This window comes from Triplophysa rosa, unplaced genomic scaffold (assembly GCF_024868665.1).
Source record: "Triplophysa rosa unplaced genomic scaffold, Trosa_1v2 scaffold128_ERROPOS1212914, whole genome shotgun sequence".
NCBI classification, from domain to species: Eukaryota; Metazoa; Chordata; class Actinopteri; order Cypriniformes; family Nemacheilidae; genus Triplophysa; species Triplophysa rosa.
Genome location: NW_026634127.1, coordinates 31,454 through 55,102, shown reverse-complemented (window position 1 = coordinate 55,102; position 23,649 = coordinate 31,454). Strand labels below are relative to the sequence as shown.

Sequence of the window (23,649 nt, the reverse complement as noted above, 5' to 3'; positions counted from 1 at the left end):
TAAATATGCTAATTGTCAGGATCCTGTCCGGTGTTTTCAAGCCTTGTGGACAGGGTCGTGACAGTACCATGTCTTGTGTGTGTTACGTCTTGTGTGGGGGTACGTGGCAGTTTGTTTTGACATTGTGCCGTGTGTCCTCCTGTCTCTTGCCTTGGCCCCGCCCCCCTTGTTTCCCGGTACTCTATCCCCGTCACCTAGCCGTCACCCTCCCTGCGTCATCATCCCTTGTTAGTGTTCTCCTTTATAAGCCCAGTGAATTCCTCGTCCTGTGTCAGATCATTGTTGTATTTGCCGTTCCTTGTCTTGCCCTGCGTTACCCTCATCTGGAATTTTGTCCTTGCTGTGATCCTGCCCTGTCGTGTTTTGTGAAGTATACGTTTTTGTTTCTTTTTGAGTCCTTGAGTTTATTCCCCCTCGTGGGAAGTGTTCTGTTTGTTTTATTATTACGAATTCCTGTTTTGCCCCATTGTGTGTTTTGTGTTTACGTTTAATAAAAATATTTTTTGGTTATTTAGCTGTCTGCGTCTGGGTTCTCTGTCCGCAACCCTGACACTAATGGCAACCAAACAATGTAGACGACTGACCGAATCAACTGCCACGTCGATTTATTTGCTTTTTCATCTTTTATAGCCTAGAAAACTCGAATACTAGAATACTTTAATGCCATAGTGTTTAGACATAATGTTAAATACTTTTTATTTATGAGTTGCTATGGATAAAAATCAAACATATGTATCGATGCAACTTTCATGCAGAAAAATCACTAAAAACTGAGTCGCATCTCAGAAAGAGCGCAAAATACCATACTGAAATCTTATTAAAAAATTGACATATAAACCAGGCCCGGTTCCTGCCAGGTGCAGAAGGGTGGACTGGGTGGACTAGCAGATATTCTGGGTGGGCATATACCCCAACCACACAGACAGTATAGCTGCAGACAAAATTAAGAGTCCATTTCAAAAGTATTTTCCTTTTTTTCTGATTTTTGTTTATTTCTGTGAACTTCTGACAACATTTCTCCCAAATTTCATATAATTTCTTTTTATTTATTTGGAGAAAATGAACTGGAGAAACAGAAAAGATGATCTGTATTTTTAAAACAGAAACACAGCAAAAAACAAGTTCATATTTAGTTTTAAGCAACACAAAACTAATGTTTGTATACGTTAGAAAAAGTAAAAATGTTTTATGAAATTAGCCAGATTTTTAAAAATTGCTTTATTATCATGCTCTCATGAATTTGTTGGAATTCAACAAACACTGCAGTATATGACTGCAATACATGCAGGATTTAAATGATTTATGATGTTATAAATATAACAAACAGGCATTCATTACAGAAGACTGCGAGTTTAAAATGAAAAAAAAATATTGTTGATTATTGCCTCTTATATAGTAATTGTGTATAAATTATATAGTAATTTTGTTGATGTTTTACACCTTAAATAAAGCGGTTATGTAAACTGGACATAAATAGAAGCCTATAAAAGAAAGCGGGCTAAGAACATTCCCCATCACTGAACGATCACTGATTTCTGTTTAATTTCGTTTAATGAATAGAATGAATTAATCTGATTACACTGCACAATGAACTTTACATCGTATCTGCTGTTTTTCATGTGGTATCGTGAGCGCGCATCGCGCCTAAACTAAACTATTTTGCACATTGTTTCGCTACCACCTGTAGTGTGAATTGGGGTGTTTGAGATGGAGAGACACAGATTTATTTCTGAAGCGGGAGCTTCGGAAGATTGAGCTTTCAGTCATTACTGAAAGTCAGTAGGTTAAAATCTAGCCTATATATTGCAAGCAAATAATAGCTGTTTGTTAACAGCACAAAATAAGACCGCAAAAATGGATAAATAAATCTGATTTTACTGCACAATTAATTTTACATGCTTAATTTTACATGTGTGCAGTGCGTCTAAAATTCATTTTGCTTTTTGCTTCCACCTGTAGCATGTAGCATGCTTCAAACTAAAGCCAGAGCAGTGAAGTGAAGAGTGACGTTGCTTTCAGCCAATAGAAAGTACAACAATTTTTGGTGTTATTTTTTGATTCTCATTGGGTGGGCAAGACAGACGTTTAGGTGGGTTCAGCCCACCCCTGCCCATGCCCATGCCTAGAGCCGGCCCTGATATAAACACAAAATTATGTCAAAATTCCCTTATAAGAAAGTATCCTTGTAAAAGTAGTGTGTTTTGTGAACGTAAACAGTTGGGAAACAAGAACGATAGAATGAGATGGGGTGGAAGGGGTGACAACATTGCAAATGCATACAGTTTGTTGTACGTTATTTGTATATTAAAACCAATGAATAATTCATTATTTATTATTAAGAACAGCAACTGATTATTATTAACAGTTTCAATAAATTTCATGAGACTAACTGAATGAAACTTGATGATTAAAATAATTCAGTTTCTGGCACTGGCAAGGGTGGCACGCAAGGTAATGTTCATGGCTTGTCCGTCTGTCCACCTCATATCCAGTCCCTCTCATCTGTCACTCCATCCATCTGTGTTCATCCGTCTGTCCATCACTCCCTTCTATCTGTCTATCCCGTCTGTCATTCATCTATCCATCTGTCTGTCCACCTCATCACCAGTCCCTCTCATCTGTCCCTCCATCCCCTCATCCATCAATCTTTGTTCATCCATCTGTCCATCACTCCCTTCTATCCAGTCTAGGGCTGCCCTCGACTAGAGATTGCTTTAGTCGACTAGCAGTCGTTCATTTAGGCCATTAGTCGACTATTGGCACGTTTATGATATTAATTGAAATATTTCAATATACATGGGGAATGGGGACATCAGATGATGGTTTAAGCTTCACGTATGAAAAACATATTTTATGTAACATTGCTAACATTGTTCTAAATTACAGAGCTATACAAAATCATTATAATGAGCCTTTAAAATATAAATCAAGCGCACACATAATGCAATCCGTTGTGACACCGCCACAAGTTATGATTATACGTCTCAATATAATATTTCTCTAGTGAACTAGTGAAAATAAAAAAAGATGGAGTAAATATCAATTTTAGGCAAACGAGCCAAAATAGCAAACTAAAATATTAATGCAAAAATAAAAAGGCCTACGGACTCATAACGAAACATTTTTTCTCTGCATCAGACTGTAAAAATTGCCTAATGTGAGTATTTTCTTCAGAAACAAAATTCAATTGTAGCAATATTTTAAACTTATAAAATTTATAAAATAAATGGTAAATAAACAAATAAATAAAAATACAGAAAATTGAAGCACTTAAAAGAAAACATAACAGTGGAAAAAATCAAGCAGACGGCTTTAAAACCGAAAGAAACCTCTTGAGGTCAGAACGCAAAAAATAGGAATAAATAAATAGATTCAATACATTGTATTAAATAAATAAATAAAGCAGTAACTAAACACTACAACTATATAGACCATTAACTTAACTCGCCTCAGTTTTGCCTTCATTTCCGCATCTCTGCCATATCATGCCCTTCTTTATAAAGCCGGTTTCGGTCCCAACAAAATGGCCAAATTTATGTTCCTGCGACATTGATTCCAAAACACTAAATGTTCTGTATACACACCATATAATAAAGCATATTATGCAAGCATATTAAGAAAAGCAGAAGCCTTGAACATGAATGCAAAGCACTCAAACGTTGTCCTGTGATCCTTTATTGATGCCCTTTCTGTTGACGTTCAGGCTCTTTTCTGTACATAATACGCTTTATTAAGGTGTATGCTGAATCTTAATGAATTAAGCCATATTTAGCTTTTTGGAATGTCGCAGGAACCCAAGTTTGTCCGTCCACACCGCTGGAAAACTGAGCTCTGTGTCCCGCACACAATGAAGCCGAAGCGGCTGCCGTTAGAAGCGGAGGGATGCAGCGCATTTGCTCAACAGATCTGTCAAACGTAGGATTGCATATTCCTCATTTTTAGCCACCATGTTACTCATACACCCTTGGACAAATAGACATTTAAACATGCTCTCAATAGCACTTATTTATCCAAGTTAACAGTCAGGGTTAGAGCGAACGGCTATGTAAAGCGACTAATGTGGTGCGTATACACTTTTTAAATGATATGCAGACAATCGACTAATACAAATTTGTTTTCGAATAAGTGTCTTCTAATAATAATAAATAAGCAGCCCTAATCCAGTCTGTCATCCATCAATCCATCTATCTGTCTACCTCATCACCAGTCTCTCTCATCCATCCATCTGTCCATCATTCATCAGTTAATCCCGTACATCCATCCATCTGTCTATCCATTCCTTCATTCCTGCTTCCTTTCACCCGTCCATCCCCAGAACATTTTTCTAAAGACTATATGCTGGGGTGTAACCATATTCAAACTGATCTACACAACCCATGATACAAACTCTCGTAGCATACAGAACACCCGCTACTTAAAATGTGCAGTGTCTGGCCATGAAATTTGGTGCTAGATCAGGAGTACTAGAACCTATAAACAATGAAACTCCTGTCTTCACAATTGAAAATGTTTCTGAATCTACTGTAATGAAAATATTTGATAATTTAAAAGGCTCTAGGTCTAAAGATGTTTATGATATCGATGCACAATTTTTTAAAACGTATAAATCATCTCTCTGCAAACCTCTAACACATCTGATAAATCTGTCAATAACAAACTCCTATTTTCCATCTTGCTGGAAGGCGGCAGTAGTGATACCTATCTTTAAAGCAGGTGATAAGACTCTCCTATCAAATTATAGACTCATAAGTATCCTTCCAATAGCATCAAAAATTGCAGAAAGGGTAGTTTGTGACCAATTAGTTTCTCATTTAAATGAAAGTGAAGTAAATTTACATTCAATGCAATGTGGGTTTCGAAAGAACCATTCTACAGAAACGGCTAATTGTTTTTTTTGTCGAACAAATTAGTCAACTTGACAAAGGTGGTGTTGTTGGTGCTGTGTTTTTAGATCTTGTAAATGCATTTGACACTGTTAATCATAACTGTTTAATTCTAAACTTCAGAATTTTAATTTATCTGCTACTGCCCTGACCTGGATGAAATCATATCTGACTAAGAGGAAACAATGCATAAAAGTGGTCGATAAGTGTTCTTCTTTTGATAGCTGTCCTATAGGGGTCCCTCAAGGGTCTATTTTAGGACCCATTTTATTTAGTATTTATATTAATGATCTCCCTCAAGTATGTCCATGTGTTAACGTTCTAATGTATGCAGATGATACTGTGCTTTTTGTCCATGGAAGAACTAAAGAACTTGTTGCAAGCAAACTGACATCTGCAATAGGGCTGAAACGATTAGTCGACATTGTCGACAAATATTCTTGTTGTCGAGTAGTCGTTTGATTACGTGACTTAATTTAAGGGCCTGCAATATCACAATTTGACCGCTACGGCACTGTAGCGCTAGAGTGTAATGCAGCCTTCCCGAATGCTATCGCAGTAGAAGGACACACAGCGAGAATTATGGCGGAGTACAAACGAATAACGAACAAGTAAAGTGTGGGAAAGCTTTACCAAATTGAAAACAAAAAATGCGGTTGTGTGCAATGCATGCAAGGCGGAACTTGCCTGTCACGGCAGCACAACCTGCATGCTGGAGCATTTAAAAAGGAAACATCCCGGAGCAGGAGAGAGGTGAGTGTTCTCCATCTAGAGCTAACTAACTAACTTAGCTGTAAATCTTTTTATGAGAGAATGCAATAATAATAGTAATGATAATAACAACAATAATCATATAATTACAGTAATGTTATTATTTGTTTTGCAAAGTATAAAGCTTTGATCGAGCTTAGGAGTCAAGCCTGTTTTTATTATTATAACACTATTAGGTATTACATGAGAGGAAAATGATTATAAGAGAGGGACGTTAAGTGATAGGAGTCCTTTATTTTGTTCCATATTAATGACAACTTAAAAAAGGAGATATTAGGAAGAATTATATAATATCTGAATTTCTCTTCTTGTCATTTCATTTGTAGTGTAAAATTATTATTTTTAAATAATTTTATTTTTCTAATAATTGTTTGCAAATAAATATTTTACCATTCTATGTGTCCTGAAGTAAATGTATCTTTTTCGTTTCAGTTCTAAGAAAAGCAGTGGGCCTATTGATGACTTTCTTTTGAGGAGGAATTCTTGTACTCCTCAGCAAGCCGCTGCTCTTACAGAGTCAATTCTGAACATGATGGTTAAAGACATGAGACCTCTCTCCATGGTTGATGGCGCAGGCTTTCGGGAAATGGTTTCTGCATTCCACCCTGGATATATCCTCCCATCAAGAACATACATTACAAGCTTAATGGAACAAAAATATGAAAAAACCTGTCAAAAGGTAAACATACACCTAATGTAGAATTGCAAATACATGTTTGGGAACAATCTATGTTAACACTTTACAATACGTTTCATTAGTTAACATGAACGAATAATTAATTGTATTCTGCAGTATTTATTAATCTTTGTTAAGGTTAATTTCAACATTTACTAATACATTTGTTAACAATTTAAACATTGTGATCTAACATGAGCAAACAATGAACTGTATTTTTATTTGTTAACAAAAATGAATAAATACTGTTACAAATGTACTGCTCACAGTTAGTTCATGTTAATTAATACAATAACTAATGTTAACAAATGAAACCCTGTTAAGTGTTACCCAATCTAGTTTTTAAACTAAACACACAGTAAAGATGACTGAACAACAGATTAACCATTAAGAGAGTTAAAATTAAGAATCTTAAAAAAAAAATTTCAACTTAAATCGTCTGATATCTTTTGAAAGGTTAAGGAAACTTTTCAGGAAGGAAGAAGTTTCATTGCACTGACAGCTGACATTTGGACTAGCCTTGCAACAGAAGCATACCTTGGTGTCACATGTCACTTTATCACTGAGGACTGGAAAATGAAGACTCTCACACTGGCAACAATGCCTCTTGATGAACGACATACTGGTGCCAATATAGCAACATGGCTGGAAGAGGTTGTCGCAAAATTCAACATTTCCGTTGACAACATCAAAGCAGTCGTTCATGATAATGGATCAAATATTGTGGCTGCAATGAAATTGCTGGCAGAGAAACATAATTGGGTCTCTGTCCGCTGTGCTGGACATACACTTCAACTTATTGTCAACAGTTCTCTGAAAGACACCAGCATCAGCAAAGCGTTGTGAGCTGCAAGGACTCTGGTGGAACATTTTAAAAGTAGTGAGCTGGCCAATACTAAGCTGAAAGAAAAGCAGCACCAGATGAACACACCAGAGCATAAGCTCATACAAGACTTTAGTACCCGATGGAATAGCACCTATTTCATGGTGGAGAGGCTGCTGGAGCAGCGCTGGCCCATTACGGCCACACTTTTTGATCCTGAAGTGACACCAAGGGGCAAACATTACTTTGATTTGAAGCCTGATCAGTGGTCACTGCTTGAAGAGCTGACCCAGGGCCTGCAGCCTTTTCAATGTGCCACTGAGTTTCTTAGTGGACAAGAGTATGCAACACTATCATGCCTTCCTCAACTTGCAAAAGGGCTACAGAGGTCTGTGCAGCAGTCCCTTAGATTTGAAACGGCACCTGGAAAAGCCTTTTTAACCAACGCTTCTAAAGAGTTAACAGAGAGGTGGGGGAGTTTCGGCACTTTCTTCAAAGAGAAAGACAACAAAGTTCTTCTGTCTGCAGCCCTAGATCCAAGATTTCGAAAGCTCAAGTTTATGCCTGCTGAACAGACAAGAGAGGTTCAAAGCACCGTCGAAGTCCTTGCAATGAGATCCGAAAAAGAGTCCTGGAAACCTACAGTAGAAGGGCAGCATCAGGGTGTCATTGTTCCAAGGAGAGAGGGAGAGTCAGTGCTAGAAAACCTTCTCCAGTCTGACACGGACAGCCTCAGTGAAGAAGAGGAGTCGCATGAGGACCAAAAGATTCAGATGGTGAGAAAGGAAGTACAAATGTACTTCTCAGAATCACAAATACCCAAACAAGAAGATCCTCTAGGATGGTGGAAGGAAAATGAGGGACGTTTTCCTAGCATGTCAAAGCTTGCAAGATCTTTTCTATGCATTCCTGCCACATCCACTCCAGCTGAACGGATCTTCTCTGCTGCAGGAAACATTTGCTCACAAAAAAGAGCAAGCTTGTCAAGTGAACACGTTGACATGCTGACCTTTCTCCACTTTAACTCGGCAACTTAATTGACAATCCAAAAAAGACAGTGCTTTTTTTTCTTATGTTACTTGCTCTTTTTCATTAAACTGAACTGTTGTCATAGAAATGCTGCTTAATGCTTCTGTCAAGAGATTTGTTTACATTTAAAAAAAAAATTGGTCTGTAATGTACCTGATTTATTTATTTATTGTTATTTGTATTTAAAAGTTTGTAGAGAGTATTTGTGTGATTCGAGTTGGACAGAATCAGCAAACTTAAAGAGAGTAACCAGTTGGTTCAAGTTCATTAAAACAAATTTCAAAAGCTGAATTGTATGGATTTTATTCATTACGTAATTTATGTATAACTCAATGTTTTAACTAGTTGCAAAAGCTGAATAATCATTAAAAACTTACCGATTAGTCATTGAAATAATAGACGATTAGTCGATTAATCGGTCTAATAATCGTTAGATTAATCGACTACCAAAATAATCGTTTGTTGCAGCCCTAATCTGCAATGGTCGAAGTCTTGAATTGGTTAAATAAGTCTTGTTTGTCTCTTAATGTAAGCAAGACAGTTTGCATGTATTTTACTGCACGAAAACACAACTCTGTGAATCCAGACATCATATTCAACGGTGAAGCAATCAAGTGTGTGACACATGTTAAATATTTAGGAATAATAATTGACCAACACCTGTCTTTTAAAAAACAAGTAAGAAGGGTTATAAATAATGTTCAGTTTAATCTAAATAATTTTAAAAACATCAGGCACCAACTGTCTCAATCAGCTGCACTACTTTTTGTACATACTTTGATTCTCTTTCATTTGTCATATTGTATAACAACCTAGTCACAGGCAGGACCACAGCCTGTGTACTCTCTTTATAAACAAATTCTGAAAGTGCTAGACTAAAACCAAGGGATTATCATTATCATATCAAAGTTAAATTTTTTAAAGTTTTGTATTTTACAGTGATGTATGCTTGATGTACAAAATTATCTATAATCTTGCTCCCCCTCCTCTTAGGGGATGCCAGGCCCATAATGGCATTGGCGGTAGGACAAGAGCATCTGCTAGGGGAGATTTAGTACCGCAGTATAGAAAAACCGCCTTTGGTCAAACAGCGTTTTCGGTTAGATTAGTGAGGTTATGGAATTCCTTACCTACAAACATCCGAAGCATTGACAGATACACAGTTTTTAAAATGAATCTTAAGCACTGGCTACTATCAGAACAAATTTGCAACCACTAATGACTGTGTTGTTAGTCCCGTGTTTTTTTATATACTGTTTTTATTCATTTTACATTTCTGGATATATATGTGTTGTGATGTTCTATGTGGTGTTTATGTAATATTGTATGTTATTTTATTTGTTTACCTGCCCAGAGACAGCACATGTAAATTAGCTATTAGCTAACTCTGGTGCAATTTCTTTTAATTGTGCATTGTCCCTGTAAAAATAAACAATAAAGTAAAGTAAATACTGAACATAAGGGCTGCAACTGACAAGTGTTTTGATCATCGATTAGTCTGATGCACAATTCCTTTGATAAAAAGCTGAAAAATCTAGTAGATCTTTTGCTTTTAAAGGGATAGAATATTCTGTCATCATTTTCTCACCTTCAGGTTATTCCAAACCTGTATAAATGTCTTTGTTTTATTGAACACAATGGCAGATATTTGTAAGAATGTCATTACCCAAACAGATCTCATCTGACTCCCTTAGTATATATTTCCCTGCTATGGCAGTAAATGTGGGACGAGATCTAGCAGAGCAGAGGTAGCAGAGTTAGCACAACCCTCAAAGCTGTCTCCTCTTTAACCATTTGTGCATAATGCCTATTGTGTTGCATTAACATTGAAATAGTTTGCTGTATATAACAATTCATATTTCTGAAGTAGTAATGCAAAAGAAAATGATGACATAACATTACATTATAAGAAATAGCTTACCTGCTGTCATGACACACAGTACAAATGTTTCCCCGCACGCTGGACATGCTTAAGAATCCTCTCACTTACGGTGAGAGAAATAATCATTTGATCCCCTGCTGATTTTGTAAGTTTGCCTGCTTACAAAGAAATGAAGGGTCTATAATGTTTGTGGTAGGTTTATTTTAACTGATAGAGACAGAATATAAAAAATCAGGGGGTAAATTTTTTATATAAATGTTATAAATTGATTTGCATTTCAGTCAGTGAAATAAGTATTTGATCCCTGAGCAAAACATAACTTTGTACTTGGTGGAGAAACTCTTGTTGGCAAGCACAGAGGTCAGACATTTCTGATAGTTGGTCGCCAGGTTTGCACATGTGTCAGGATACATTTAGTCCACTCCTCTGTCAATCTTTAAGGGTTCTTGGCTGTCGTTTTCACCTCCTTCACAGATGTTCTATAGGACTAGGGTCTAGAGCACATGTGTCAAATACAAGGCCCGCGGGCCAAATCCGGCCGCCCCCTCATTTTATGTGGCCCGCGAGAGCTTACAAATTATTGTAGTGTTATTATACATTTTATGTCCACGACCTGAAAATGCAACTCAACTTTATTACCTGCGCGATGACGACATCTAGCCAGTAGGTGGCAGTGTCCGTATATATCGCAGAAATAAGCCCCTCCAGTGCGTCAGGTTGTTTCTTGTTTCACACTGGAGGGGCTTATTTCGCGATAACCAGCGCTGCTTGTACATTATCCGCTTATTACGCGGGATACTTGCCACATGAGAAAGAAACTTGACATGAAATGTGAATTTGAAATATTTTATTAGCTCATTTTTACTGATGCAGACCTAACAGGAAAGCTGTTTACTTTCGGTTTTAAGGTAAGAAACAAGTTCAAATGTCACGAACATTCAATTTGGTTTAATAATTTGTAAATATAGTCATATATGTTTTTTAAAAGACATTTTATATTTAATTTGTCAAAAAAACCTGTCAAAATGATTTGTTGCGTCGGTTTACCCTGTGTTATTAGTTTTGAGAGGTTATCTGGGAATAACGAACCTGCAAATGTCGCGACTGGCCAATCAGAATCAAGCATTCCAACGAGCGGTGTAATAAGTGAGTGATATGATATAAATTAATTAGACACATTGTGTCAAACAAAGAAAAATTGATGCGAGGGGAGGCTTTGAGGGCAAATATGTTCTAATGGAAACAAGCGGTTAGGTGTGTCTTTATGTGCTGGTCCATAGCTGGTTTAAGATGGTCCAACCAGCATCAAAACATACCTAACCCAGCATATACTGTTTTTTTCAACAGGGGTGGCTGTGCTCAAAGAATACAGTACAATTTACGTCGGCACTTCGAAACCAAACACGGAGCAAAGTAACCTTAGCCACCTAGAAAAGCAACAAAAGGTACAAGACTTGAAAAAAACTTACGTTTTTGGCAGAATTTGTTTGCAAATGCTTCTGCAAAAAGTGATGCAGCCGTGAAAGCCAGCTTTATTGTGGCTGAAGAAATCGCCCGAGTTACCAAGTGTTTTTCAGAAGGTACATTTTTAAAGCAGTGTATGCTGAATATATGTGAGCAAGTTATGCAGACCGACTATGTGTTTATACAGAAACATATCATTTATTTTTTTTAATAAACTGTACAATAGTTGTACACTTGAATACACTTTATTTTACTGGTCTTTTACTGTCAAAACTAGGTATTAATTGAGTTATTACCAAAAGGAGTAATTAAATGCAGATGTAATTATGCAGTGTGATAAAAGAGTGGATACATTTATATAGTCTTACAGTTACAAGTTTGACACCCCTGGTCTAGAGACTGGCTAGGACATTTAATGTGCTTCTCCTTAAGCCACTCTTTGGTTGTCTTGGCAATATGTGTTGGATCTTTGTCATGTTAAAGGCACATCCACGACCCATCTTCAGTGATCTAGTTAAGGGGAGGAGGTTCTCGTCCAAGATTTTATGGTACACTGGCCCGTCCCTCAGTCCCTCAATGCGGTGAAGTCATCCTGTACCCGTAGCAGAGATAAAAAGCCCTAAAGCATAATGTTTCCAACACTGTGCTTCTCTGTAGGGATGGTGTTCTTGGGGTCATAGTCAGCATTTCTCTCCCCCCAAACACAGGAGTCAATTTGGTCTCACAGCACTTTCTCCAAAGCCTTTTCTGAATCATGTTGATGTTCATTGTCAAACTTCAGATGAGCCAGGCGGGCCTTCTTGTGCAGGAGGACCTTGCGGGTGCTTCAGGATTTCAATCTATTGTGGCTTAGCGTGTTACCAATGGTTTGCTTGCTAACTGTGGTCCCAACTGTCTTAAAATCATGAACACGCTTCTTCCGTGTAGTTCTTGGCTGACCTTTAACTTTTCTCATGATCATCTTTACTCCATTCGAGAAATCTTGCAGGGAGCTCCAGAACAAGGGCAATTGATAGTTATTTTGTATTTCTTCTATTTCCAAATAATGGCACCAACAGTTGTGTCCTCACCAAGCTTCTGTCTGTAGCCTATTCAAGGTTTGTGCAGGTCTCCAATCTTGTCGCTGACATCCTTTAAAACCTGTTTGGTCTTGAGCATGGTGGTGGAGAGGTTGAAATGGAAGATACAGATTCTGTTGGCAGGCATCTTTTATATACATAACAAGCTGACTTAGGAGTACTTTCTTAAAGTGACAGGACTAATCTGCGGGTCCATACTATATAGGCACATAACCAATCTGTGGAGCCAGAATTCTCGCTGGTTGGTAGGGGATCAAATACTTATTTCCCTCACTTGTGTACCCCAACTTTTCAACAGTTTTCTCTCTGCCGCAGGGTAAAGCTGTTTGAAATCTTGTGAAATTAAATACATTTTGAAAACATAGAAAACAAATGTAAGTAAATGAATACAGTTTAAAGAATAAAATGCAGCGTCTGTTGGTAAAAAAACAGCACTAAGAGTTCATTAAAGTCTGATTATCAGTTAGACATACAAACATGTGACAAATGAAAGGAAACACAAACGTAAAATGTCTTTGTCATGGGGCAGAAAATGCCACCAGGTAAGTTTAATTTGGTAAATTGAAAATGATGAATAACCTGTTAGACAACAGTAGTCTTAAATCTCCCACAGGTGTTCAGTTGGATTAAGATCTTGTGACTTTGAAGGCCAGATATAATTGAATTCATATAACTGACATATTCAAACCATTTAGTGAAAAAGATTGCATGTCACAGTAGGGATGTAACGATTCACAGTGAGCCCTTTGAACATCCATTATAATATGTGATGATTCAAGTCGCTTGAGGCATCGCAGTACATGTTTTGAAAAATAGGGGCCACTGTTTTTTCTGCAAACTTGGTAAACGTGGATATGCTGATATTTCTTAAGGTAAATGTTAGGAAAGCACAGACCAACTATTCTTAATGCCAGCAGACTTTCCGCATACAACTTTTGTGAATATTACTTAGTAATTTACCTTAGAATTTGACGTATTTTGTGATGTAGTTTGTGACAATAACTGTAATATTTTGAACATTATGCAGGAGAAATGGCCAGGCAATGAAAATTAATTGATTTGACCGAAGGAGCTGGGTTAATTCGGCCCAATGGGAAAGGGGGTGCATTAATTCAACCCTAAGTGAAAGTGACCCAGAAAATAACCCAACGGTTGGATTACAAAGAACTACCCCAAAACTACCCAAGACTGACAAAATAACCCACAAAAAATAGAAAAAAGAACCCAGGATTTTTTAACACCCAGGAGTGTTGGGTTGGGAAAAACAATTCCAATTCAGAATCGAGAGGTTAGGAATCAGATACGTGAAATTAATTCCTTGAAATCCGTTCCTCTCATCAATTCCTATGTGCATATTTTCAGAAATGTGCATGTGTTAACTTGTGATAAAGCACAGGAACCACAAATTGACCAGAGTTTCATTATAGTAACTACAGTTTAACCATGATGTAGTTCAACTCTTCTAATACAGATTGTAATGAATCAGACAAAACATGCTTGCTATGTATACAGTATATGTACACAAAACAGTGCTTATGCATATATATATATTTTGTAAACCAGTCAATAAGCAGGCTAAATGACCATACAGGCTGATATATAAATGTTTTACTTCAACTGTGGAATGGAAATGAATTCATTAGAATGAATAAGAATCAAAACCGATACATGGAATCGATAAGATTCAAACGATACCCAACTGTAATTATAACACTACTAAAAGATCTTTAAATGTTCTCCTAACTTAAAAAGGAGTTCTTAGCTTGTGGTTTATATTGGCGTGCTCACAGGGAGATTGCTGTTATTAGATTAGCTTTCATTTCTGCAAATTCCTTAGGATGGTCGTCTGGATTTTATATTTTATACACTTCATCTTCCTCCCTCTTTTTGTGCTTTCTTTTCCTGTTAAGCTGCTTTGAAACAATGCAACGTTGAAAAAAGCGCTATAAATAAATTTGAATTGAATTAAAAATTATTTTTTATTGATAAAACACATCAATAAAACAAAGGTAATCTCACAATAAGCAAAGGAATTAGTGTTTACAAACATTCTCTTGCGCCTTTGCCACTGCCATCATGTCAATCATTCACTGTCACTGTCACACCATCTTCTGGTGTCTGTGCAAAAACTAGCCTGTGTGGACACTGTATTTTCTTTTTATGGAAACTATGCTGTATTCCTGATGAAACTAAACGAAAATTGTAGGGAATCACTAAACTCAGTCAACCGCTCAGCTGTAGAGTTTTGTTCCACCCCTACTACTGTATGCATTTCTAATCAGTATGAACTGTTTTCAGGTGAAAAGAAGTTCTCGTGCCCGGAGTGTCCCAAGCGTTTCATGCGTAGTGACCACCTGTCCAAGCACATCAAGACTCATCTGAATAAGAAAAGTTCATCTGGGGCTGTGAATATCGCTGACAGTACCGTCTCCACCGCAGCCAGCAGCGCAGATGGCTGCGATACCAACGACATGTCCGGCCAGCAACAGACGCTCTTAACCATGGACGCGCTGTCTTCAGAGGGCTTTCCGCCAGGGAGCATCAATGTCATGCAAGTCGCGGGTCTTCACTCCATTAACCTAAATAGCAATGGCTATTAATGAACATTGAGCGGAAGTTAGTGACACGTGACTGGGATGTGAATGCATGGGAATGGCCCGTGAGCATTCCTCAGAGAGCGTGAGAGGTGTTTGCCCTCCTCTTCCCTTCCATGTATATTGTATATTGTCCTTTCTAAACTGAACGTGTATCATATATTGAGTTGAAACTTAACAACATGAACGCAGAAAGGTTCAAAACTGTGGGAGCGTGATAGCATAATTGTCTTTTTTAATCTTGAATAGTGTACTCACAAGCCATCAGATTTTGTGCATTAATTGCAGTAAAAAAATACAATATTTGATACAGTTAGCTTTTTTGTACATAAGTTATATTTTTTCTAAGTATAAAATAACTGCAAATTGATCTTTGTTTTGTGGATGTATGAATTACGCATTACGTCTTAAACGTTTCCATTTTTATATTCTGTATATGGTCTATAACGTGCTTTGTTTTTTCCTTGTATTTCTATACAGTTCACTTTTAAGTTACAGTAAACACATGCTGAACGTGTCCGTTTTCTTAGTCGCTGTAGTCTTAAGCAGTCATTTTAATTTATCAGGAACGTTTTTTCAGCCAGTTCATTGGTTCAAATCCAAATGCCTTAAACTGCTTAAGAGAGGGATTTTTATCAATCTGTCAACCAAAGCTATACACTTTTCATATGTTAACTCAGGTGAATGTTACTCTTGGTGTTAAGCACTCATAATGATTAAATTAAGATGAACTACGTAAATATCTTCACTAGTCGTTATTTAAGATTTCGTGTCTTGTATTTCATGTTTTCTCAAGAGTAATAAGACATTTGAAGGAACAGTTCACCCAGAAATGACATTTAGCCCATCATTTACTCCCCTCAAGTCATCCGAGGTGTACGGTTTCCTTTCTTCAGCTGAACACAATTGGAGTAACAACAATCAAATCATGGCATTAGATAGGGTCTAATAAAGCACATTCATCCATCATTAAAGTAATCCACCAGGGGTGGAAATCCAAAGTCCAGGGGATAAGAGACAGGATTCCTACGCGTTTTGGAAAAGTATGGATTTTTATTTGATTGTTTTCCAGGTCTGGATGAGTATGAAGTTTCCAGACTATTGCCCTATCCGTTTTTCTAAAATATAAAATTAGGAATTTCTGTAGATAAATATATTTTTATGAAGTTAGGAGCATGTTTCGAGCGCTGCCAAAAGATCGGCGCTAGGCCAAATCTGCCAGAAGTTACTAGTAACGCATGGAGCTGCAGCAAAACGGACCGATTGCTTTCTCCCTCTTTCCAGAGCCCTCAGTAGTTTGCACTCCCAATTTAAACGTGCCAACATTTAAAAACAAACCTGACTAAACAGCCGATTGTAATATCCAATAATGCAAACTACAAAATGTTGAAACGAGACAAAAACATGAGCAGATCTTCATCAGTTCATTCTAAACTGCATGGCTTTGACTCAGGTGCGTTTATAGGTTGTGGTTAGCCAATTAAAACAACAATATTATTTGCAAATATTTCTAATGCATCAATGAATTATTGTTCTTTAATTCTCTTTCTATATTATTATAACAGTTTTTTATAAAAAAAAAAACAAGTGTCTGGAACTTTTGTAATTTGAGGTCTATGTCCGTAGCTGCAGAAAATGTCAAAGGAATAGCGCTTACATTTGTCATGAACCCAAATGCTCTTGAAAGATTGATTGTATTTCAGTCTGATAATATTTGTATAAAAATATCAATTTACTCATCACTGATAAACATAAAAAGACAGACATGGCTTTAGCTATCGTTATCTAATTTGCACTCAATTGATCTCAAATGCACATATGTTGCTCAAGAAAATCTTTTTTTGTTTGGGACAAACTACGGCCCCGTATAGAATGTTGTCAAATTTTGAAAGAAGCCTTTTGTTGCTGTGGGTTGAAGGTTTACAGTTATTTAATTTGACAAATTATTAACATTGCACTTTCCAATTATAAAATGTTGTGCATTGAACATGTCTTGGTTTGGTGTTAATTCATTTGTACGATGTATAGCTGTAACAGTCCACTGATTATTCAGCAAAATATTATAATATACAGGTGCTGGTCATATAATTAGAATATCATCAAAAAGTTGATTTATTTCACTAATTCTATTCAAAAAGTGAAACTTGTATATTATATTCATTCATTACACACAGACTTATATATTTCAAATGTTTATTTCTTTTAATTTGATGATTATAACTGACAACTAATGAAAATCCCAAATTCAGTATCTCAGAAAATTAGAATATTACTTAAGACCAATACAAAGAAAGGATTTTTAGAAAACTTGGCCATCTGAAAAGTATGAACATGAAAAGTATGAGCATGTACAACACTCAATACTTAGTTGGGGCTCATTTTGCCTGAATTAATGCAGCAATGCGGCGTGGCATGGAGTTGATCAGTCTGTGGTACTGCTCAGGTGTTATGAGAGTCCAGGTTGCTCTGATAGTGGCCTTCAGCTCTTCTGTATTGTTGTGTCTGGCATATCGCATCTTCCTCTTCACAATACCCTGTAGATTTTCTATGGGGTTAAGGTCAGATGAGTTTGCTGGCCAATTAGGAACAGGGATACCATGGTCCTTAAACCAGGTACTGGTAGCTTTGGCACTGTGTGCAGGTGCCAAGTCCTGTTGGAAAATGAAATCTGCATCTCCATAAAGTTGGTCAGTTGAAGAGTCAAAGTTGAACAGTTCGATTCTTAAAACCAATTTTTTACATGTTGAATATGGTCTGAATAATCTTCAGGGAAGTCTGTATGTTTGAGACGAAAAGTATGGAATTTTGAAATGAAAAAAATGTGTAGGAACCCTTAATAAATGTCTTCTGAAGTGAAACCATACATAACACAACTAAACGCACACTGGCTTGTGGTCACAAGACGCGCCACAACCAATGTGATTCAAACTGGAGATTTGTGAAGCCTGTGTGACCACTGATGTATTATGTTAGCATTCAGACATGACTAAATGTGTTTCATTTATTCATAACATTTTTTGAGTTTTAAAAAATTGGGATCTGTCTTCTAGTGTTGCATGATATGATACTATTTCTCATGTAACTGGTGAAAGTACTTAAAGGACGCGCATGTTATAGTGCTGTTAATTCCTTATAACATTGGCAGGTAGTCATAGTTAGGGAAACACTGCCTTAAAACAGGTCATTCTCTTTTTCTGACAAATCTGACTTGTATACAGTCACTGTCCTCCCCTTTCTCTGTCAGTGACGTGACAGCCTGCCTTCCCAACAGGTAAGACCATGAAGTATTAAATCTGATGAAGTATGATAATATATGACACATATTCGGCGCAAAACAACTTTTCTTCATTGGGAAAGAGAAATTCCATTCCGGACGCCGGCGACGCAACAAAACCAATTGATCAGTTACATTTCCTCATTTAGCAGACACTTTCATCTAAAGTGACTTCCGAGTAGGAAAGAATAACACACACTGGATCATGCGCAGTTCTTAACATCACGTCATATACTTACAGTGTGTGTTTGAAAAAAGGGCATAATCGTCCGCTGCTTTTTCTGGGGCGCATTTAACCCCAAACTGCTAAAAGAGCAAAGAAGTGAATGAAAGAAATCACACGAGCACAACCGTAGATTTCAAGCTCTTGGCAGACGTACGCGCCCTAGAGATGATACGGTTTGTGATTGGCTGGATGTCTCAAAATCTCAGAGAACACAGGCGGAAATATCGGCAGTGGGTCTAAAAAAGTGCAGGGGACAAGATCTACACACACCAAAAGATCCAACATGAGCAGCTAGGCAAAGCATTTCACCCTGACCCGTGTAAAGACTTTTAAATCGAGTAACGAGTGACTACGTTTTCACGCGCATTATTTCTACTGATCAGAGTAAGGACTTAACTGCAGTAACATGTTTACATGACATGAGAACACCTCTTTTATTTTTACATGAATGTTTTATTAGTCTGATTATTTCCTATAATACACAGCACAAACTTCCGCCAGGAGGCGCAAAGGAAGTACCTTTCGGCCTTCAGTACTTAACCACATGTACTGTGAAACAGTGAAATTCAATGTGATAAATTCATTATTACATGATAGGAGGCAACACATTAAAACGTCTCGGTTACGACTGTAACCTCCGTTCCCTGATGGAGGGAATGAGACGTTGTGTTGAGAGACAGACTGGGGTTTGATCTTGAGAATCTATCATCTCTGAGAGGAATTTTAAACTCCAATTGACTTTGGCGAATGGCACACGCACGCCAGTCCCCGCCCCGTGCATACGGGTATAAAAGGGAGGCGGCGGCGGTCATTCACTCACCCTTTGGGCTGAGGAACCTGAGAGACATCTCCCGGTCGCTGCAGCGGGTCGGCGAAAACCTCGTGGCATGAAGACACAACATCTTGTTCCTTCCATCAGGGAATGGAGGTTACAGTCGTAACTGAGACATTCCCCTTCAATCGGTCTCTCGACGTTGTGTTGAGAGACAAACTGGGGACCTATCTTTACACGCCGCGGTGCTGAGCCGTATCACGACCCCAAGCGTAGCGACACTGACTGGACTAGCGAGTCACAATTGAGCGCTACTGCGAGACGTAATCTTCCAGTGGGATCAGTACTAGTAGCATACTGAGAAGCTTGTACTGACGGCCATCACGGGCGGTGGCGTTCGTCTCTATTAGCGAGACGCCGTCCGGAGCCGTAAGAACACTGGGGAAACACTGCTCTCCTCATTGAATAGTGTGTTACGGAGGCCACATCCTACCACACGGGGAGGTTACATGTGGAAACAACATGTGGGGAGAACAACATGTGAGAATTTGTGTCAGCCCGAATGAGGGACAGAACCCAGGTGGGGTAAACCACCGGAGGGGAGGTCACAGGCTCACCGAAAGGGGAACCAGGAGTGAGGAATTCAACATACAGGGCGACCCTGCAGGGGAGTCACTACGTATGGGGCAACAGTCCTAGTATAGGGGTCCACCTGAGCAGGGGCGACTCTACCAGTACTGAACTTGGTTCCAACAAACCGCTCTGCCCGGTTTGTTACCATAATTTCCAGCTTAGTGATGGATGGAATGCCTATACTTCACCCTAAGGGGGGAAGTAGGGAGGCTAAATAGCACGCTAGACTCACCTGGAGTGGGGAGAAGTCGCTTTCGCAGGCATACGCCCAATCCAGTTGTCGACCTTACACGCCGGTAGCGTGTAAGACCCGCACTGGTTCCACGCGGAGGTTGTAAAACCTCGCGAAGGTACTGGGCGTAGCCCAACCCGCAGCACTACATATGTCTGCCAGAGAGGCGCCCTGAGCCAGTGCCCACAAGGAGGCCATACTCCGAGTGGAGTGCTGTCACTGCAAGCGGGCATGCGACTTGGGACTGGTATGCCAAAGTGATGGCATCCACAATCCAGTGCGCCAATCTCTGTTTGGAGACAGCCCTCCCCTGGTGCTGTCCCATAACAGACAAAGAGCTGCTCAGAGCTTCTAAGCTCTGCGTGTGGTCCATCGTACTGGACACAACACATTGGAGGTTGGGTCTTCCTCCCCAAAGGGGAGCGCCTGCAGGTTCACCACCTGGTCCCGGAAGGGAGTGGTGGGAACGTAACCAGGCTGGGGTCTCAGGATAACGTGAGAATGACTGAGCCCGAATTCTTCTCTTGATAGAAGTGAGTGCCATCAAGAGTGCCGTCTTCATCATCTGAGAGATGTTGGCTGAGAGACTTACCCTCCACGAGATAGCGGCTACATACACTTTCAATGTGGATGGGGAGAGGTTACTCTTGAGTCTCTCTTGTAAGAAGGCCAAAGCTGATCGGGCAATTCCGTGGGCTCTCCCCGCGGGAAGAACGCCAGGACGAGAAGAGAAGCCACTTATAAGTGTATAAACGCCTAGTGGTGGGGGCTCAGCCTGCAGGATGGTCTCTCTGAGCGCCGGTGGCAAGCCACTCAAGGTCTCCTCGTCCCGTCCAGGGGCCAGACATGGAATTCCAGAGTCATGGTTTGTGGTGCCACACTGTGCCCTTCCCTTGCGGTAGAAGGCTCTTCGTCAGGGGAAACGGCCAGGGCGAACTGTCGTCAGAGCCACCAGGTCTGAGAATCAAGTCTGGTTGGGCCAGTAAGGCGCAACTTGCAGTACTTGATGTCCCTCTTCCCTGACCTTGCACAGGACCTGCAACTGTTGCCAGCGACTGACCGCAAAATGGTGGATTGTGGTGACGTGGCAGTCTTACTTAAAACTTCTGATTCCAGATTGCAACGAAATCTTTCATTTTCAGAGTTCGTTATAGCCTTTGGAATTTACAGAGACATACTATGCCAGGCCTTCCCAGAGCGGAACGAATAACTAGACTATTACCTAGCAATGTTGGCTGACTTTAATCATAGATACGGGGGAACTCTGTTCTATGAATACCACAAGTCCTTCTCAGCGAAGTCTGCCATAAACATTACACTATATAACCAAGGTTGGATTGGTCAGTTTTCCGACTATGAATTGCTAGTTCGCCATTTTGAACAAAAGATCTTGGCTTGCATTGTGTGCAGTTCCCACGGACATTCCGCCGCGTTCTGCCCCATAACTATTGAAAGCCGCGACTCTACCGCTGTCCATGGTGCTGGACAAGTAAGACAAGCATTTGATTATAAAGGCCATCCTGTTACTTCAACTAATGGCACCTATATATGTAATAATTTCAATGAATCTGTCTGTACATACCCTAAATGTAAATTCTCACATATTTGTAGCTCTTGCAAAGACCCCCACCCGAAATTCTTCTGCCCATGGAGATTCAGACCTCCGAACCGAAGAAGACCTCCTCTCCACAAAAAGTTCTAAAGAACCACCCCTCCACCCCTATTAATGTCCAGAAGCTCTGTAGTCTCCTGTCAGATCATCCGGATTCTATTTTCGTTGAGTATTTAATCACCAGGCTTTCCCAAGGATTTCGGGTCGGAGTTCTTTCATCTTTCTTTTTCTTACGTTGCAAAAAATCTCCAGTCTGCTATAGCCGAACTTGAAGTGGTCTCCGACCTCCTTAATAAGGAAGTTAATAAAGGGTATGTCATTGGCCCATTTACTTCTCCTCCTTTCTGTCCTTTTCGCGTTAACTCCCTCGGTGTAGCTACTCGCAAATTCTCCGGAAAATAGTGATTGATTTTCAACATGTCTTCGCCCCATTCTAACATCGTAGCCAGCGTTAACGAATGTATCCCTCTCTAACCTTTTTCCCTGTACTACGCCACAGTGGATAATGCGATCAAACTAATCAAATTAGCTGGCCTAGGCGCTCAGCTATCCAAAGCAGATATTACAGACACGTTCAAAATCATTCCGATTCACCCCAGTGAGTGGGCTCTGTTCGGTGTTAAATGGCACTTCGCCGTCAGACTTACATTCGGGTGCAGGAGTAGTCCGCATATATTTAATAGCCTATCGGAAGCGCTGTGCTGGATCCTGCTGAACGTCTGCAAGCTTCCATTCGTTCTGCATTTGCTCAACGACTTTCTATTGGTCAATTTTCCTTCTAGCCAAACCCCTATCTTAAATTCGCTCAAACAAATTTTCAGCGAAGTAGGAGTCCCTCTCTCACATGAGAAAACCCTCGGCCCATCAACTTCTCTCGAGTTCCTCGGTATTCTCCTCGACACAGAGAAAATGCAAGCTTCTCTCCCATATGAGAAGCTTGAGAGAATCCGTTATGTTATGCATTCGATCTCCCCTTCGCACTCGGTTACTAAGCGTGAAATGCTCTCCTTGCTAGGCCACCTCAATTTTGCCATGAGAATCATTCCCCAAGGTCAAGCTTTCATTTCTCGCTTACTGATCTTGGCTCACTCGGTCGCTAACTTCTACGATACCGTGCAATTGGATGAAGGGTGCATGTCAGACTTGAAATTATGGACCAGCCTTCTTAATAGTTGGAACGGTATTTCGTTTTTTTACAACGGTATTTCAGAATCGTCCACAGCTCTGGAGCTTTTCACCGACGCTGCCCCTTCTAAATGCTTCGGGGCGTTTTTTTCAAAGACAGTGGTTCACAGAGAAATGGCCAGAACAATTCCCTACGCCAAATTCCGCCTCAACCTCTTCCGCTCTCTGCGAGCTCTACCCCATTGCGGTTGCTAGTGTTCTCTGGGGCTCAGAGTGGTCTCGCAAATGTATCGATATTTTATGCGACAACGAAGCAGTCGTAGCTATAATTAACAAAGGCAGATCGTCATGTAAAGTAATCATGTCCTTAATGAGAAGGATTCTCTGGCAATCAGTCATCCACAGTTTTATTATTAAAGCCATACACATCCCCGGTAACTCTAATGCCATCGCTGACGCACTCTCTCGTCTTCGCGTGCAGGCATTCAAACGTCTCTGCCCAGCGGCCAATCCGGATCCAACAACATGCCCGAAAGTAACAGAAATCTTTCTAGATTAAATAAACCTATCCCAT

General features: G+C 39.4%; 1 protein-coding gene across 1 annotated transcript in view; it reads left to right on the top strand.

Annotated features, from left to right (window-relative positions):
- Nucleotides 1–15,965, top strand: part of sp1 (sp1 transcription factor) — a 60,392-nt gene extending 44,427 nt beyond the window's left edge. The window contains exon 6 of the mRNA XM_057326763.1: nt 14,906–15,965. Coding sequence (XP_057182746.1) covers nt 14,906–15,207 — 302 coding nt within the window. The 3' untranslated portion in view covers nt 15,208–15,965. The remainder of the gene's footprint in view (nt 1–14,905) is intronic.
- Nucleotides 15,966–23,649: the final 7,684 nt, after the last annotated feature.